The sequence below is a fragment of the Anser anser genome (assembly GCF_964211835.1).
Source record: "Anser anser genome assembly, chromosome: 6".
In the NCBI taxonomy this organism is placed as follows: domain Eukaryota; kingdom Metazoa; phylum Chordata; class Aves; order Anseriformes; family Anatidae; genus Anser; species Anser anser.
In genome coordinates, this window is record NC_139726.1 from 40,439,910 (window position 1) to 40,457,951 (window position 18,042).

General features: G+C 36.5%; 1 protein-coding gene across 11 annotated transcripts in view; it reads right to left on the reverse strand.

The window, feature by feature from the left end:
- Positions 1-18,042, reverse strand: part of HYCC2 (hyccin PI4KA lipid kinase complex subunit 2) — a 57,514-nt gene that overhangs the window by 8,398 nt on the left and 31,074 nt on the right. For 9 of the 11 annotated variants that reach the window (XM_083842588.1, XM_083842598.1, XM_083842592.1 and 6 more), the window contains 8 exons: positions 17,579-17,758; positions 15,557-15,637; positions 14,856-14,971; positions 13,910-14,005; positions 10,934-11,050; positions 10,152-10,239; positions 5,588-5,747; positions 4,237-4,404 (listed from right to left, as the gene is read on the reverse strand). In XM_083842588.1, coding sequence (XP_083698714.1) covers positions 4,237-4,404; positions 5,588-5,747; positions 10,152-10,239; positions 10,934-11,050; positions 13,910-14,005; positions 14,856-14,971; positions 15,557-15,637; positions 17,579-17,758 — 1,006 coding nt within the window. The remainder of the gene's footprint in view (positions 1-4,236; positions 4,405-5,587; positions 5,748-10,151; positions 10,240-10,933; positions 11,051-13,909; positions 14,006-14,855; positions 14,972-15,556; positions 15,638-17,578; positions 17,759-18,042) is intronic. The other 2 variants (XM_083842589.1, XM_083842590.1) reach the window with 1 other exon arrangement.

The window sequence follows — 18,042 nt, forward strand, 5'->3', positions numbered from 1 at the left end:
TGTGTGTGTATATATATATATATATATAATATATATAGGCTATATATATACATATATATATATAAAGCCTTTCAGACTATTTTTATCTTAGTTTGAGGCAAGATCCGAGCACGTCCAGGAAATCTTCTGGTTTGTACTGGGTAGGCTTCAGAATTAGGTTAATTCCTAGGCCTGCAACAATGCTCCAACAGAGATAGAAGGCTTCTGTTGTGTGTAGTTGGCACTTAAAACAATGTGACTATACTTTCTACTGGAGAGTAACCTAATTCCTAGTTCTCTCTCTCCCAGAGCTCAATCCTCTCTGCGTTTCCAGCAATCCTATCCAGGTCCTTCCATCACATTATCTTTAATCTCAGATCAAGATTTTTAAGAGGAAAAAAAAATCTTGTCATAAAAGAAATTTAACCTTTGAAACACTTCAAGTTGTAAAAGAGGCTTTGTGCTTTGGAATGGTATTTTAAAGAAAAAAGACTGACAAGCTTCCGTCTTAAATCCTTGTTTTCAGTCTGATAATTTGATTAGGGCTGTAAACAAAGACTTTGTTGTGGTTTCTGTTTGTTTGTTTTTGTTTTAAATCTTAATTCCAGTCCTTTTTCTAAACTCCAAATAACAGGAGTTATTGTTTCAGTAGAAAACTGAGCAGCATTTAAGTTTCAAAACTGAAAATGGATCTTGGGTTTGATACTTTGTTTCTTGTTTTATGGGGTAAAAGTAGTGGCAAGGATCTCACAGATCCTAACATTTGAGTAGAACCTGGTCCATTCATACTGATTGCTAGCAGAGCGCTACAGAGAATTTTACATTATGGCAAGCAGAACAGACACAAAGTCTTCAGTGTTTCTTCCTCTGTGCAGAAGGAACATGGGCTGATCCAACCTCATGTTTCTCCAGTGTAAAGCAAAAATACAAAAACAAAAATAAACCAGAAAGGTTTTAGTATTCTTTTGGTTTTAAAACTATTTTTCTTTTTAGGAAGCTTTGCCTTGGAATTACCATTATTGTGTATCAGTTTACAATGTTTAGCCTTCTCCAAATCAGATCATGCTCAGGCCTCTCTCACACCAACGCAATGTGAGATTATTCTGCAGTTTTATTCAGTTCTACTAGACTCAGCCTTTAAGAAGCATAAAGGTTCATGTTACTACCGTCTTCCTTCCTCAGCAAAGCCTTTAAGCTTAGAAAAAAAAGAAGCTTTTTAGGCTTTAACAGCCATTATTAAAGTGAAGAACAGTTTACTTGCTTTAACTTCCTGTATCCATATTTAAAATGCATATACTTTTACTCCACTCTGTTTGGTCAAGCTAGATCATCATCTTCTCGTTGAGACATATATGTCTTTTCTTACATTAGACAGCAAGATACTTTAGTCAAAACCCACCACATCTCCATTCCCCCCAACCTTTCCATGCATAATCAAAGACGCTAATACAAGTACAATGTAACTGGAACATACTAAAAGCAAGAGCACTTTTTCAATAAACCAGCATTTATGTTTCTTCATAATCATGCAAAGCTGGATGAAAGCATGTTTGGTTACAAGCAGCAGTAGCAGCAGCTGAAGTCCCCTCTCAATCCCTTTTATTCCAGCAAAAGACGTGTAACTTGCAAAATAATCTCTCCAGACAATACTGCTAAGCTTTTCATTATTACAAGAACGCTGCTTCTTCAATGCTTCCTCACAGTTCATGTCAAAACATTTCTCAGTAACAAAATGCTAAAACTTATGTTCCCAGTCAGGGACACTGAAGCCCTGAGTCACACAGAAAAAGTGGCATTTCATCCACAGATTTTAAAAAATAAGACTGAGAGGGGTTGTTGCAAGCTTTTGGATGCTGCAACTATAGAAAGGCCCAAGCAGCTCAGCAGTGCTCAAAAATGAAGAAGATAGAGAATACAACATGCAAGAGAATTTCTGTCTAGTCAAATCCATGTAGCTACAAAGTTCTCAGTATGACTGAAAAAATTCAGCAAACACACTCTTTTTGCAATACATGTTATTTTTCCTCTAAAAGCTATCCTCAGAAACAAAAATATTTCAATCTTTGCATACTCTGTTTGGGGGAAAAACAGGATGAAGTCATAGAGGTTTATTTGTTTGTTTCCAGTAGACCAATAAGATGATTTAACAAAAAGAACCTAAAAGCCTACTCCTCCCAAGCACTCTCTACTATAAGTCCAGAAGTGAAAGAGACAGTGCAACCTAACAGGAATCCCATTGATTGCACTATAGCACATCTTTTGGATTCTCACTCTTCTTTATCAGAATAAATCTCTCTCCAAAGAATACATAATTAATGCCAGTACATAATTAACCCTGTAGACAGAGATACAACATTCTTCACTGTCTCAAAATAGTGCACAGTGGTAGCTGCCACCACCCAAAAGCAGAATACCTTGGTATGGTATTACTGAGTCATTCTGGAAATCTGCCTTTTTTTATTTATTGGGTCAAAACACTGATCTGAAAAGGATTTTATTACAGTCTTTAAAGAAACCTTTATTCTATTTATACTTTCCATACCTGAAGTTTGAAGAGTCAATGAAAATGATCAGCATTCTCATTATATCATTTGATATCAAAATTATATTTACGAGAGGAAATTTTCTAACCAAAACTTGGTGAAGTCAGCATCAATAATACAACAGACCACTCTGTCTACACACAATTCTATACTGATAATCAATCCAAACTCCATTCCTGGGCCTTCTCCCACATGCTGTCAACTGGCAGAATTCAATTTGCCCAAGCACATAGTTATATACCGCCAACATTTAAAGAAGTGAAGTATATTCAACCAATTTCAACAGAAATAAAGCACGTGGAGTTATGACTTCTCCAGTAACATCTCGATATAGGTGTTGAAACAAATTAAGACTAGAAGGCCACATCAACTTCTTTCCTACTTTCTGTCTCTCCCAGAAGGTTCTCTGCAGCTGAGGACTTCTCCATATCCTTCAGGTCATGCACATGCAAAGTTTAGTAAAATGAAGTAAGACCAACTGAACCAATGAAGTTAGAAGACTACTTATTTACTGAGCATGCTCAAACTCACTATGCACCAAGGAACAGATTATAAATTTTTATGCAATTATCTTCTACTAAAGCATGATGTCTTAATTATTGTTTGATAGCGCCTCTGATTAAGGGAAAGGATTCTCTGATAACATTACATTAAATCTCCAAGTTCTCCAGAAGAACAATTTTGAAGCCTATGTAGCTCCTATCCAAATCCACAAATAAATCTTGTTTATGATCAACTGATAGGCCTATAATTGTTGGAAATACCAAAACTGTTTGATAGACTGTTCAGATGGAAAAGGAGACTTAAAATAGGAAAACACTTGAAATTACGTTAAGTTAAATTTATAAGAAATTAATTCTCATCACCGAAGAGAATTCATGATCCAAATTCAGCACTCAACTGCATGTTTTCGTGGAATAAAGATGAGAACATTAATAGATGAACTTAAGTAAAGTGAGTATCTGCCAGCTACTCTATCTACTATTGCTGGTTGCAGAGCAGGCATACGAAGCTCTACAGCAAAAACCGAGCAAAAAAGCAAATACTGTTTCTCAAGTGTTCAGAAACATGACAACCTGATTTATTCTTGAAAACACATGATTTTTCTTTTCTCTTTTGATAACTGATTTTAGAGCAACCAGGTCATTCATGTAAACTAGTAAGTGTATGAATCTTCAGTTAAAGAATGACTGGCAAATCAAAATATCACCAGTTGTGAACGTCTTAGATAGGCTTGTCTTTGTTCTTGGAAATTTAAAAAAAACATGGACTAACAAGACACTATTGGAACTAAGTTGTAGCCAACCAAATACAGCTATACTCTATACTGTCTACTTTTCAGGACTAGATTCATGTTTATCTGGTGCATTTTTTCCTTCTGAATATTAAACATGCTCAGTAATAGAAAGTTTCCAAGCAATCCCAAAGCTCTTGGCTATTGCCCCTGTCATTTTTATTTTATTTTTTTTGCCATGCCAAGCAGTCTTTCACCACACAGATGCAAGCCCCAGGCCAGCCCACGTGATAACAAAAGGTAGTACCTGACCTGATGTTAGGTATATAGGGGATGCGTGTATTGCAAAGAGAAGCTAATACACCCTGGGATAGCGGAAACACACACTAGAATGGAAAGAAGTTCTGCTTGGGGATAGGGAGCCAGGATCCTCCTCCAGCAACTGCCTCACTGACTTCTGCCTCCTCATCTCTGTCCTACCCTCTGTTGTGGCTGCTGCCAAGGTGGGCTCCAGGAAGCCATGCTCAGGGGTCCTGCGCATCAGCACCTCCCCCTCTTGCTCACGTTTGATCCCTAGGTCTGTGGAGCCGTGTTGGATCGGTGAGCCAGGTATGCTTGAGTCAGCCTCGTTTGAGAAGTCAAAGCCATCTGGGATTCAACATATAACATTTTAGTGCTTTTCTATTCCTTTCTTGGCATTCCAACCCAGGCAGGGAAAATAGAAGATTTATGCAGACATGGAACAAACAACGAAACACTACCCATGTTTAGTTAAGTTTGTGAGAACATCCACAGAAAGGGACAAGTGGGCTATGCTGTAGACCAGAGACTTGAAAATGAATGTAATGGCAACTACAGTAAAGACAAACATGACCCAGAGTCCTGAAAACAGAAGACAGCTGCTTCTTGTCCTGAACATCCTGATTCAGTTGAAGACCAGAAGTCATTAAATCCTTTGGCACACGATATAGGAAAAAAAAAGTATCAAAGGAAAGATGTAATACTTGTTTTTTAGACTCTTGTACCCCCAGTTTATTTTTAGGTTATACTACTTTTTACCTTCTGCCATTTATGCAGCTTTTTAAAATCTGTTTAATACATGCAGAGACAAAGTTCTGTAGGTTTGACAAAATGAATTCAAAGCAAGCTTTTTGCTATAGCTACCATGAAGATTTCACCATATAAAAGTAAACATTACTACATATTTACTGGTCTTCATATAGTCAAGCACACTTCTATATGATCTAAATATTCACTGAAGAAAAATAAGCTGTAATTCTAAACTATCCAAAGCTATTTTATGATATATGCCCTCTGTAAGGTGGGCCATATGATGCTAGGAATACAATGTTCAGCTTTTCCATCTCCCATTGCCTTTAGTGGTTGTAGGTAACTGGAACCCTGTCAAGGTCTGAATAATACCATTCATTCCCTCAGCTATTTATGATGGTGTGCAGCTAGGTTTCAGAGTGGATCAAAGAAAGAAGTCAAATTATAAACCAAACTCTGCCACTACAATTTTATGCTGTGTTACACAGAGAAAAAAAGTCTTAATGAACTATTTCCAGCCTCTCCATTTATTTATTTAGTACCTACCTCAGGGGTTATCACCAAATCAAAACAAAACAAAACATCCCAAACCTTCATGTTCATGCAGTGCTCTGAAAATGTAAAATACTATACATTGTTATGGAGTATCACTTTTCAAAAGAAAAAAACAAAAACAACCACAACCAACTGTTCCGCAAACTTTCAAACTCAGAAGCCAGGTAACAGTGATGATGATGAATACAGTATGCTACAGTATTTGCTGTCACCAAAGAAAGCTCACCTTCTCTCCTCCAGCGGTGACGACGGATAGAAGCTGTTGTAATGGCAGTCCGAGAAATCCTCGGCACTGTTGGAGTAACTTCTACTTTCAGTACCTTCTGGCCTTCTTGTGATGCATCAGGAGCATCAAAGGGCAGTGAGTTCTTCATGGCATTTGCAACCTAAGATGAAAATAAAATGCTGTACTACTACCATCCTTGACTGCACAAATGGCAGCTTTAGATCTCTTTGCTGGATCCAGTAAAGGAAAACAACCAAGAACCGTCAATTATGCCAGATCCCATCCAGATGGATAGCCCCATCCCCAAGATTCACAGTTGGTAACTAAGTTGGGAAACTCATCACAAGCCTATTCCCAAAAATACAGTTGAATTTTCTCTACTTTTACTTTTTGATGTAATCCACTTTGTTCCAGGTTTGCCTGTGTACAGAGAGAGGTAACAACCTACACCAGAAATTCTCCATCCAAACAAGATTGCAAAATGACAAGAAAAATACCACTTGTGTCGTATGACGAGTATGATCACAAGCTGAGCCAATACAAATGGCACGTGGCCTCATACATGGGAGACACAGGACCGGTCTCCTTTCATGTCCCGTTTTCCCCCTCATTCCCTACCACCCCAAAAAAGGATTAGACTCCTGCAAGATTTTAAAAGAATTGCAACCTAAGCAATGGGCGTCAAATCATTAAAATACAGTGATCTTTACAGATCTTATTTTTATTGTAATTGTAATAGAGTAATATATTGTATTGTAATAGAGTAATATATATAATATTAAAATATAGATCTACGTATTGTACATATAATATTGTAATACAGATCTAATTTTTATTATAAAACCAGATGCTTTGTTTTGCATCTTTGAGATACAAAACTCTTTTGGCTTTGATGTTTTAACTGTACCTTTAAATTTACTGTAAAAGGCTCTGTTGGATTACAGATTTACTATTATTAAAGCATCTTTCAATTAATGTTTCCTAGTTTACAAGTAGATTGTTCTAGAAGTAAACTCATGTAGCAGCTCATGATAAGCAATTTAGGTCTCCGTGGCATGTGCAGTATTCAGCAAAAATAAAGCTGCTATACACAAAATATGTTCTAAAACTTCAGAAAAAAAGTCCAAGTGAACTCACCTTGATTTTCCAATCTTATTGACTTCATACAACCAACCACCATTAAAAACTTTAGAACATTTTAAATTTGACATGTCAACTTCATTCATAGATCTCTTATATTTCACAAATATTTGACTTGCTACATGCTCCTTAGTCCCCCTCTAAGGGTGAACACAATAGGTAAAATAAGGTCAGAGACAACTAGACTTAAAATAAAACAAGCATGGAAAATGTATCTGGTTAATCTCTATAAAATTCTACTTGCCAATAGCTGCCACAATAATTTGGGTAGTCTATGGGTAGTCACCTCTGATTTGTCCTTTGCTAGTCAATTCTCTCAGCCTCAGCACAATTGCTCTCCTATTCACACACAGGCCTTTTTCCATGCTGTCCTCCTGCAGTGGTACAAAACTCACTGGTTTCACCCCATCCTTGATTTCATAAAAGACTTCAGAAACTAATTTCTGCTGTACTGACCCAAAGCAGATTAAGTTCAACCATATACAGTTGTTTATCTTCCAATCCTCTCCTTTACTAATGTTTCACCCTCTTTTGACAAGTACCTTTCTCAGTATACAGCATTAAAAATCTGAAAATTAGTAGATTTCTGCACTAGAACCAGAGAAGTGACACAGCACTTTTACTTGAGGAGCTGTTTAAGAGCTGGCCCTTTTTAACAGCACAAATCGTACTTCTGGGGACTGAGAAGAATCACATTGAAATGAAGTTCATGCAACAGTAAAGCAATCCGAACAGACAGTTTGAATGAAACACAGCCATTCTCCATCAGGAAAAAAAGAAAAATAAAATCTGCAATACTTCAGGATGGAAAAAAACATTGCTTTCATTATGTTTTAGGCTCCCTAACAACAACGGGCACTAATCCTGTACTAAAAGGTGGGAAAGCAAACCAACAGCAGAATTCAGATTTAGCAAGCCACATCTGCAACTGGCAATGACAAAAGAGGACTGGTTTTATGCCAGATAGCCACTCTTGCCCACCAGAAATAAGCTCTGACAAAAAGAACATGCAATAAAAGCAGTAAGTACATAATAAAAAAAACACTGGATAAAGGTGTTATTACAACAGGGACTTACTGATCCATGCCTCTATGGACCAGGCTAACAACGCCTGTGCATCTCTGCACTGAAGTAAACAATTTCCTTCTGAAACAAGTGCAGAAGCTTCGTGTTCAGAGGAAGACGTTATTTGACAGGAACTGAGCTACTCACTCCTAAAGCGCAGCCTACCTTAGCAATAATATTGAATCACTTTGATTAGTTTCCAACTGTAGAAACTTCCAGTGTTCGTGACTATAAAACCAATATCCAGTATTTGTTAACAGATTCTTTTCTTCTACCAGAAAAAACTTTTCCCTTGCATTAATTCCTGCCCTTTCCAGGGCAGTCTCTGGGTAATGGTGAAAAAATGGCTTGGGAGACTGCTTCTATATCACAGACACTTCACAGATTCCTTATGCTGCTATTTCAGGATTTATTTTTATTCCACAGGCAATATAAACCTATTTAAATAAGAACATGGATTTACTATATTGTCAAAAATATTTCTCCAACAGACATACCCAAACACAGGGAGTGTGATGTTTCTTATTGTAATGACTGATAGTGTTCTCATAATTACATGAATAGCCTCAGTACAGATATCTAAAAATAATCCTACCATGGAGGATTGCCTAAATATTAAATGGACTTCAAAGAATTTAGGCAATCCTAGGAAGAGACCAAACTTTAAATATATATGTGATGATGCACAGATGATATTTTATTTGGTGCCAGTAACTACAAGAGTTTAAAATACAAAATTTTATGTAGCTAAATCATATACATCTCCTGGAGACTACTACTAGGTAAAAGGACTCAGTATTTGAAAAGGTCAAATGGTTTGGTTATACAGCATGGGGCCATAGACATGCAGGTCATTTTTTAATATGAAATGATAATTTATTAATGCTGCTTTTCAAAAACTGCAGTGAAACAAGATGGGAAACAAGGCAAAGATCAGGGCAAGAAGAAAACACACAGATATGCCTGCACATGTATGCATGAAAACCTGACAAGTGTGCAAGTGGAAAAAATTGGTGATACCATGACATCGCCAAACAACAGCTTGGAGTGGCAAAAGTATCTTTGTAAGAACAGACATTCCAGAAGATTCTTACAATTAAAAGTCACCTCAAAAGACAAACTGATTTTAAAAAGTCCTAAACAATCAGGATTGAAAATTGTCCTATCATCAATTGAATTAGGTTCCAGATACTCCTACACACCTTTTAAATGTTGCATTTTGATAGGGTGGCCTCATTCAGCAGTTTCAATATTTAATTTAAAACTTTCCATCTGATGGAGCAATGAGTCATTTCCAAAAGGAATCAGCTATTATAATAATTCAATGGATACCAGCCATTTAAAATGCAGAACTCTCAGAAAGCCTGTAGATCAGTTTTTACAGCCAATATTAATTCATCAAGAGAATAATTTTACTTAATTTATTGGAGGAGAGAGGCATGTCAGACTGCCACAAAAAAAGGACTTTTCCCAATCCACTCCTTTCTCAGCTATATAAAAAAAGCCTTGAAATTCTACTGTTGGTAGTTTATAGGAGGACCAAAGGCTTCTGGCCACAATTCTGAGAAACTGAGATAATATTCTGTTCAACTTGTTTTCTTTTCTTTACTATTCTTTCTTATTTTAAGTCTCATTCCTACATCTGACAAAAAATAAAAACCTTCCATTCCTACTTCCTTTGTCAACCTCCTCATCCTCTCCAACCACATGGACCTACATCCAGCTTAGTTTCACCTCTTTCCCTGCTTCATTTCTCTTTTTTTTATGACTGGGACAACAATTCTAGTGAAAACTGGGGGTAAAAAAGACAATTGATCATAAGAAAACCATTCTATTGATGCTCCTCTAAAGGAGGTAAAGATTAAAATGTGTGACTTTAATCAATCAAAATCCAACACTGACTCTGGAGATAAAACTCCTCTGCACTTTCAGCTCTATCCTGTTGCTGTTTTTTCTGTTGTGTTATCAGTTAAACCACAAAACATTCTAAACCCTTCTGAAGGTCTAGAAGCAAAGAATATACCTTTTTGCAACCAACGTCCTATGACATACAACCATTCAGTTAAGCTTCTTTGAATCACTCATTAGTAGCTGGTGCTAAAACAACAAACATTTTGATCCAACTGTACAACATCAGAAAATCCTAGCTTTCTGCATTAATGAGCTCTAGAAGACCCCAACACCCTAGCAGATAAAGCATGGTATAAATAGCTATGTTAAAAACACCAGCTGTTAACAACCACTTGTGTTTGGGAATGCAGTAAACAGCGACAAATGCTTTCATTACAAGTCCGCTTCAGAAATGCATCCATATTCTTCCTAATCAAATCCATAAATTTCAATAGATTTTTTTTCTTACCAACAGAGGCTGTGAGTAAAGTTCAAGCTGTGCTCTGTAAATTATGTCCTCCAATACCTCCTGGCCAAGATCCCATTGACCATTATATCTAAAAAGTAAAAAAAGGAATTTATCTTTCGTATCTTTGGAACTCACTGGTCTTTTTTTGCTGCCCAAATACAGCTTTTCACTTCTTATGTGGAAAGTTCATCAACTGCATACACACCCAGCCCCTCTATTTCTTTCAGAAGTATGGACAGAGTTTTGTATTACTCTTGTTGCTGTAACGAAAAAGGATGCTCCCTGACACCTCCAAGTGAAAAAATGTTGATACCATAATCAGGACAAACTTAAAGAATAAAAAAATGGGTCAAGATATAAAGGTTTACAATACTTAGCAGGACTCAATTTTAATCAGAAATAGATTTTTGCCACCTCAGAAGCTACCGACATTCGAGAGGACTGCACTTCAAGTTACCCTGGCAGCCAAGCTCATTATGCTTTTGAACAGAAGGTTATCTGAAGGTAGTGGAAGCTTAGGAAAAGATGATGCCAGGAGCCTCACTCACTTCAGCACCTACTGCTGGTGTTTCACCACCTACTCCAATGCTTACAGAGATACTCACAAATTACCAGTTGGCTGACTGAGCAAGTAATGGGAAATATACTAATTTGAGTTAGATTCCTGTGTCCTAAGAGTTCAATTCATTTTTTTCAATTATAAAACAACAAACGCTGCTATTTTAATTCATCTAAAACTAGCCATTTCTTCTTTTACAAAAAAAAATATAATATCTACTTACATGGCATAATAGACACCTGTGAGCAGCTGCACCATGAAGTCAGGGTCCAACATCACTCTACCACAGTGTTCTTTCCAGCGTTTCTCATGCTGCCGTGGAAATCCACTCACACACAGCCTGAAGAAACATACCATTGTAACAAAATGTTAACCCCAGAAATATTACAAACATCTTTACATCAAAGCGATTTCCTTTAATTTTTAAAATCTGTTTTTCAACATTTAAGTACACAATGTAGAACACTTATATTGCTCTTCCAACCATTAGAACAGTTTTAAAAGTGTCTTAAGAAACGACTTGCTGATAATCCAGAGTATTATTCCCATATAGCCATTAACTGTTTTCTTCAAATCATAACCAAAATGAGGCAAGACATTCTCTACTGCCAGCCACCAAATACGAGGCTCTCCCAGAAACTCAGTAACCTAAATTAATTTTCTTAAGAGGAAACAGTTCAGTGGTATAGAAAGACAGGTCATCCCCCATCTAATGTATACTGACAGCATGCAATCACCTTTTACCTTTGGTTAACACAGATATTGTATTCTTGAGAGCTATTTTCAGCTGCCTTCTAAAAAAAACAACAAACCACAAAAAACCAACCAACCAACCAACAGCCTTCTAGCCCTTGACAAAGTGTCTGCTTTTTATACTACATAGCACTGACTCTACAGTTTAAAAATAAGATGAATTTATTCAGAACTTTAATACCTGAAACTCATATGCGGAATATGGAAACAATACATGGCTACTAATACATTAAATGTACATTTACTGTTTCTCTAACCTATTTAGGATTTTGCTCATAAAAGAAAATAACACGCATGAAGCCTTAAAAGCAACAAACATGCTAAAACACAGCATTTGATTACCTGTTTTCCATCAGACATCTGAACATGTAACTTCTACGCAGCGCAATGATCCAGTAATGCCTAGATTAGTTTACCTCTTTAAAACTACCAAAAGGGATTGCATGAACTTTGTGAACACAAACTGACACTGATCAAAACAGTGAATGAAAATGCCAATTAGCCACCAAAAAATCCAAGAGGTTTCAGGGGAGGGGGGGAGCAACACACCTCTCACAAAAAAAGTATTTATGTGTTAATGCTCTTTCCAGAAAATGACACCTTATACTTGTTTTTTGATTCTTCAAACAAAGATGAGCAAATGCATCTGGTAAAGAATAAAAGCTAATACCTAAAGGATCTCCCAGCTATCATCTTTAATCTAAAACCCATGCAATTTATTATTTTGAAACATGTTTTGCAGCCTCAGTAACAAAAACTGTGGCCCAAGTTCCTTTCTAGGTGACAAGCAGATAGTGCCACAATGAACAGCAACTACCAGCTTGATATGGTTGGTGTACTCTTTCCACCGAGGCAAGCTGCATAGATCAAAGTATCCCAATAATTCTGCAGGCTGCACTGCAGACCTGCACAAAAGCTTTTAGAAGCTCCACAGTTACACAAGGAGGATCCCAGAAGTTTCAGTTTCCAGGTTACTCCGCTCTTTGTGGAACAAAGTGACTCCTGCTTTAGGCATCCAATAACTACATTATAAACTATTATAGAACCTGTGAGTGTAATAACCAGAATACAAGTTAAAAATGAAGTTTACAGTAAAGTTTCAATAATTCATGCTTAGAAGAGCAACAATGTGCATAGCTTTAGCTAAATGAATACAGTTCTGGAAGTTGTATTTAGAAAATTAAGGAAAATGACTACAACTCAATAACTCAAGTTGAAAATGGATTCCTTTAATGTGCATGTTACACAACTGTGACCACATAACACAGAAGACAAAAACGTGCAACTTTTACTCAATTCATCATAAAATAATCTCATTGTTGTAAATGGTTTGTTGCATCCAAACTATTGTGGCTGCTGCACTGTTCCAAACAATAAAAAAAATCCCTAGCCTATAAAATGTTCCCTCTACTCTCTACTCAAAAGAATAGATCTGATTTTCAAATGTAGGGAAATTGAACACACTTGCCAAATTCAGCACAGCCATAATTCAAATGAAGACGATGGAAGTACACCAAGAATTAAACCATTGCCATCAGAAATTAGAGGAAGGAAAACAGACTATCATCTTAATTAACTTTATGTGTGCATTACTAGAGAAAACACATTATCAGAAACTTGCCTGATCCTTTTTTGCCGTGCAACTGAATTGCACGTAATGTTTTCCTTTTATGACAGTATTGTGCTGAAGCAAACAAGCTAAAATCAAACATGCTTAAAGAGATCGCTCTGTTTGGGGATAGCAGGGAAGAGAATTTATCTCATTTTAGACAAAATTGCTTATAGAAACAGACAGATGGGAGTATCAGAAATACTTCAGATTTTCAGAGCATAAAGCAGTGATCTTTGCCAACCAGATGCTTCTAAGACTATCCAAGCAGGAGATTATGTAAAGGACATGTATAAGAGTTTGAGAATTCACAGTACTGAATTCTCCAGAAAATGGAATGTCATTCCCACTGTGGAAAGAAAGGAAAAAAAAGAAAAAATAAACAAAACTAAAGCCCAGGATATTGTTTAAGCACTTCATATAAACCATTATCGGAAACAAGAGACGTTTATATTTGGAAGCAGAGGAAGCTAGATGCATTCCTCACAAGATTTTAAAGCTGATCATACGGAAAAGTATTAGATTTACCTATCATTCAGACAAAGACAAATCAGTGTGAGCAAAGTTTTTTAAAAAAAAAAACACCTTATTTTCTTCCTCAAAGAACAGCAACAGAAAAGTTATGTAACTGGAATGAAACCCAATGCAGCAGTAAGATAATCTACGTGTTTTATCTACATCCAAGCATAGCCTCAAATCTGCAATTAAGTTGCAGCAGGACTGACTAGAAATTACATGTTTTAGGTTATTAAATACAAGTAAATTCATTCTTTTTTGCTGGAGTAATATTTAGAAATCTAGATTTGCCCTGCAAAACTACAAAGGCAAATGTCTCACCTGGAACCCATCCTACAAAGTGATTGGTAAGAAGAGGCAGGCATATAGACAATAGCAGAATTGTAGCACAGCATGAGAAAGCTCAGCACCTCGAACCTGAAAAGAAACAAAACTCAGTCTCAAAATTGCCTCACAGGAAAGTGTGTCAGAAGTAAACACGCAAATCCTGAAAACCTCTCCCATTATAATTCACTAACTTGAAATGGGACATTAAAGGTTCACTTTAAATTGTTATTACTGAAAACCATTAGCCTATGTAAGAATTACAGCGGGAAGAGCATATAGCATAAAATTTGGACAAAGAGCTACAGAGCTGGACAAATCTGTAACGCTTTTAAATTTTTTTTTTTTTTATCATTTTTTCCAGAGCTAGCTTTAAACACAGGTAAAGCTGAGAGTCACTAGAACAGCAGGGCATTGAAACAGCTAGTCACACAGCTCAGTCTGCTCTTCAACATGCAAGGGACCTGGCTAAAAATCCTGGCTACAGTGACTAATGATGAGTAGACTCCCAATCTTCCATGTCCTCAGGCAGCAGAAACAGGAAATCCAGCTTCTGATATCACTTATCCCTAGTTCTATCTGTGCACTCAGCTTCATTTCCCTTTTCCTGTGGAAAAAGCAGTCCCAGTTTCAAGCGAGAGTTGATTTTTTTTTTTAAAACACTTCCAGGAACATTTGAGTTGACAGGAATAAACCCAAAGATACTCCTAACAGACACAGCAATGACAAAGAAGTTACTCACATCTAAATTAATAGTAAGAGCACATGAAGTTGGAAGCAAAAACAAAAATATACCTCAAGACTACTAACTTGCTCTCTAGCTTTATTTCCAAGCACTAAATGTTGAGAAAGGACCAAATACAACCTATTTGGTCTTAATGTTTAAGGACTTGTTGACTGCTTAGCGAAGCACCTTGAATGTTATAATACATCTGATACCTACCGGTTCTGTGCTGTGAAGGTTTCTCTTTGAGGATGAAGATCACTGTAAACTACCCTGATGAGATCATGCTGACAGAGAGCTCCTTCAGTTAAAGCCATGGATCCAATTGTAGAAGGCTAGAAGTAGGTGATGGGAGAGGGATAGTAAGAAAACCATAAGTAAAAGGTCTCCAAAAGCATTAAAACTCCTAACCACCCAAGCCAAAATATACACTTATCTTGTGATCTATAAAAAAGAAAATTATTTCAGAATACAGTAAATCTAAAAACATTACTGCATTTATGATAACGAAATCAGATAGAGGTGGTGAGACTATTTTTCGATTTTGATTGTTGCATAGCCATCTAATTGCACAGACCTCTTGTACAGTAACCGTAGAGAAAGAAAAACATGATTCCAAATTCAAGCTGTATTAATGAGGAAATAGACTTCTCTTATCATAACACTTAAGAAGCAACCCATCTGCAACTACAACACAATTAACCTCTGTTCAAAATGGGCACTGTCAGCAAACATTTTTTCAACATTTACATTACTTCACTATTGCTATTATTGAATTGGATTACATTAATTGCTGCAAGACAGTGACATCAAAAACACAGTGCAACAGGGTGCACTTAAAATGGTCTGTTGCATCAAATGGATGCGGTTTTCATTGCTCTAATAGATCCAGGTCTAATTTACCATAGCAGTTCTCTTACCTCATGATATATGGAGGGTTTAGATAATGAAGGGATGGTGAAAGATAAAACTTTGTTGTTTCCATCTTTGTCAGCAATTTCCTGCATTTAAAAACAAACAAAAACAAGCAACAAAAAAAATTAAGTCAGGACATGGAAACTTACAGAACTCTTGAAAGGTATTTAAAAAGTACGAAGTTAGTTGCTCTGATCTAATAAGACTGTTAACACTTTAAAGTCTGTGTTTGCAGAGTATCAGCAGATCTATACACATTTTAAAAATGGAAAAGACCTCTATCACAGACGTCAGTTAAAAACATCATTGGCTCCTAGATCATGGTGACTTCATCAAAAAGCAAGAACTAAAAGCTTCTCTAGCCCACCTTTACATTATAACATTTATTTATAATAGAATTGCGTTGTGGAGCAAAGCTAAACTTTAAGCTTGAAAGATACAGACACATAAGAGCTGATGAGTCACTTTCTGACAATGGCCAGCACTTCATAATAAATGCACCGCAGAGAGAAGGTGAAATCAAGGGGACTAGCAAAGCCTCTTCAGTCATTCTATCAGTAAGAAATATACAGTGTTTTCTCAAAAGGCTTTCAAAGTGATCAGATTTTATAGTTGCTAGGCTACTATATAAGCAAACCCAGCAATTTGTAAAGCCAGTACTCTAAGAGCAATTACATAAGGTTGTACCAAAAAGGAGTCTACAACCCTGCCTTTTCACTCTGAACTGTAAACTACAATGAGCTAGTCATTCAAGATTACACGAGAACCTAGTCCAAGGTAGCACAGCACTCAGAGTAGGCTTTAAGAGTCACAGTAGGAAGAGAACTGATGTAATTTAGCAGAATGAAAAAGATTTATCACTGTCTTTCACTTTCCATAGATTGACAAAGTAACTTCACTCCTTCAGTATCAGTAGATGTGCAAAGCAGTAACAACTGAACCAAAGAAAAAAAACTTAGAGGTAGCTACTGTTCATTTTGAGGCCTCTTTCTGAATTTGGAGAGAATGAAGAAATTACTGTCCTTAAATAACATTTATCACCAACATGAGTTTCAAAGGAACTACAAAGGGACCTCTATGAGAAAACTGATGTCAAAGACAAATATTCAACCCAGCAAACAGTACCACCAATTAGCAAGCCATTTCCTTTTTTTTTTCTATCAGAATAAATCTAAAATAATTGGATTTTCCATTCCAGTTGTTTGAGCTGATCTAGACACATAGCAAGAACTTTTTATTTATTTTTTAAAGAATTTCAGTCTCATCATGGGTACAGTTAAAAGGAGTGGTTCACTATAATAGTAGAGAGAAGGGCAATGTTTCAGTGTAATATGCTTTCAAGTTAGATAAAATGGAAATTCCCATCAGAGAATGCCTATCTTTGCAGTATTTCCAAATTTGTTAGTCTCATAATATGAGTAAACATTTCCAGGATAAGGTAAGGATATAAAAAAAACAACTGTTAGAACCAACAGCCAAACCTAATCTTCTACAGTTACTTTTACTAATTCTTAAAATCATATTTCCACTCAAGAAAACTATCTGCCTGAACTGTAGACATGCATGTATTTAAGTGCGAACATGCACAGTAGGTTCAGCTTCAAACTGCACTTAAAGACCTATTCAGAGTAAGCTGGGGTAGTGTGGGGGGGAAGGCGACACAGGAAGATTGACCAAACATATGCTTGACTATCAGGTCTGTAGAAAGCTGTATGTTTCACCACTAAAGAGGAATACTTCATTTTCTTACATGTTCTTACACGTATGTAACACTAAGAAAGTCCATGAGATAATCCTTTTTAGTTAAAATGTCTGTCCCACAGGGATTTACAAACAATAAAGAATGTCTTTGCAAACACATTTTTTTACTAAAACTTAAGTAAACTATACTTTTTTATATAGATTAAGTATGTTTTCATGCAACCATATTATAATTTTAATTATTTTCTTCTAATATTTTACTTTATTCCTACTGGTCAGTGATGGAAAACTTCAGATCAAACCTTTCCTCATCCATCCTCACTTACCAAGTTGTAAATACCAAGCAGCAATGCTTCAATGCAACCATTACTTTGCCTATCCCTGCTGGCAGTAAGACGCAGATACACCCAGATCAACTCTGGCAAAAACTGCAATGTGAACCTCTTTAGCCGAACTTCAGAACTGCGATATAGTTCAAAGAGCTGGTGGCAAACAGGCTCCAGGAGCTGTGAAAAGGCAAAAAGGGTAATAAATTAACATTAGGCTTCTCTAACAAGGCAGAATGCAATAGCAAACATAAGGGATATGCAATGCAGCCATCGCAGCCAGTGAAGATGTTCCTTGATGTCAAGTAAATGAACAAACCAAAACAAATTTGTATTTCTTTTAAGGAGATCTATAAGTAGTAAGTACTTGTTCCCAAGGAGAACAAGTAAGCAGTACTGGGAAATGAGAACACTATCCTCTAGGGCTGTCAGTATGAGAATTATTTTGTACACAGGTACCAATT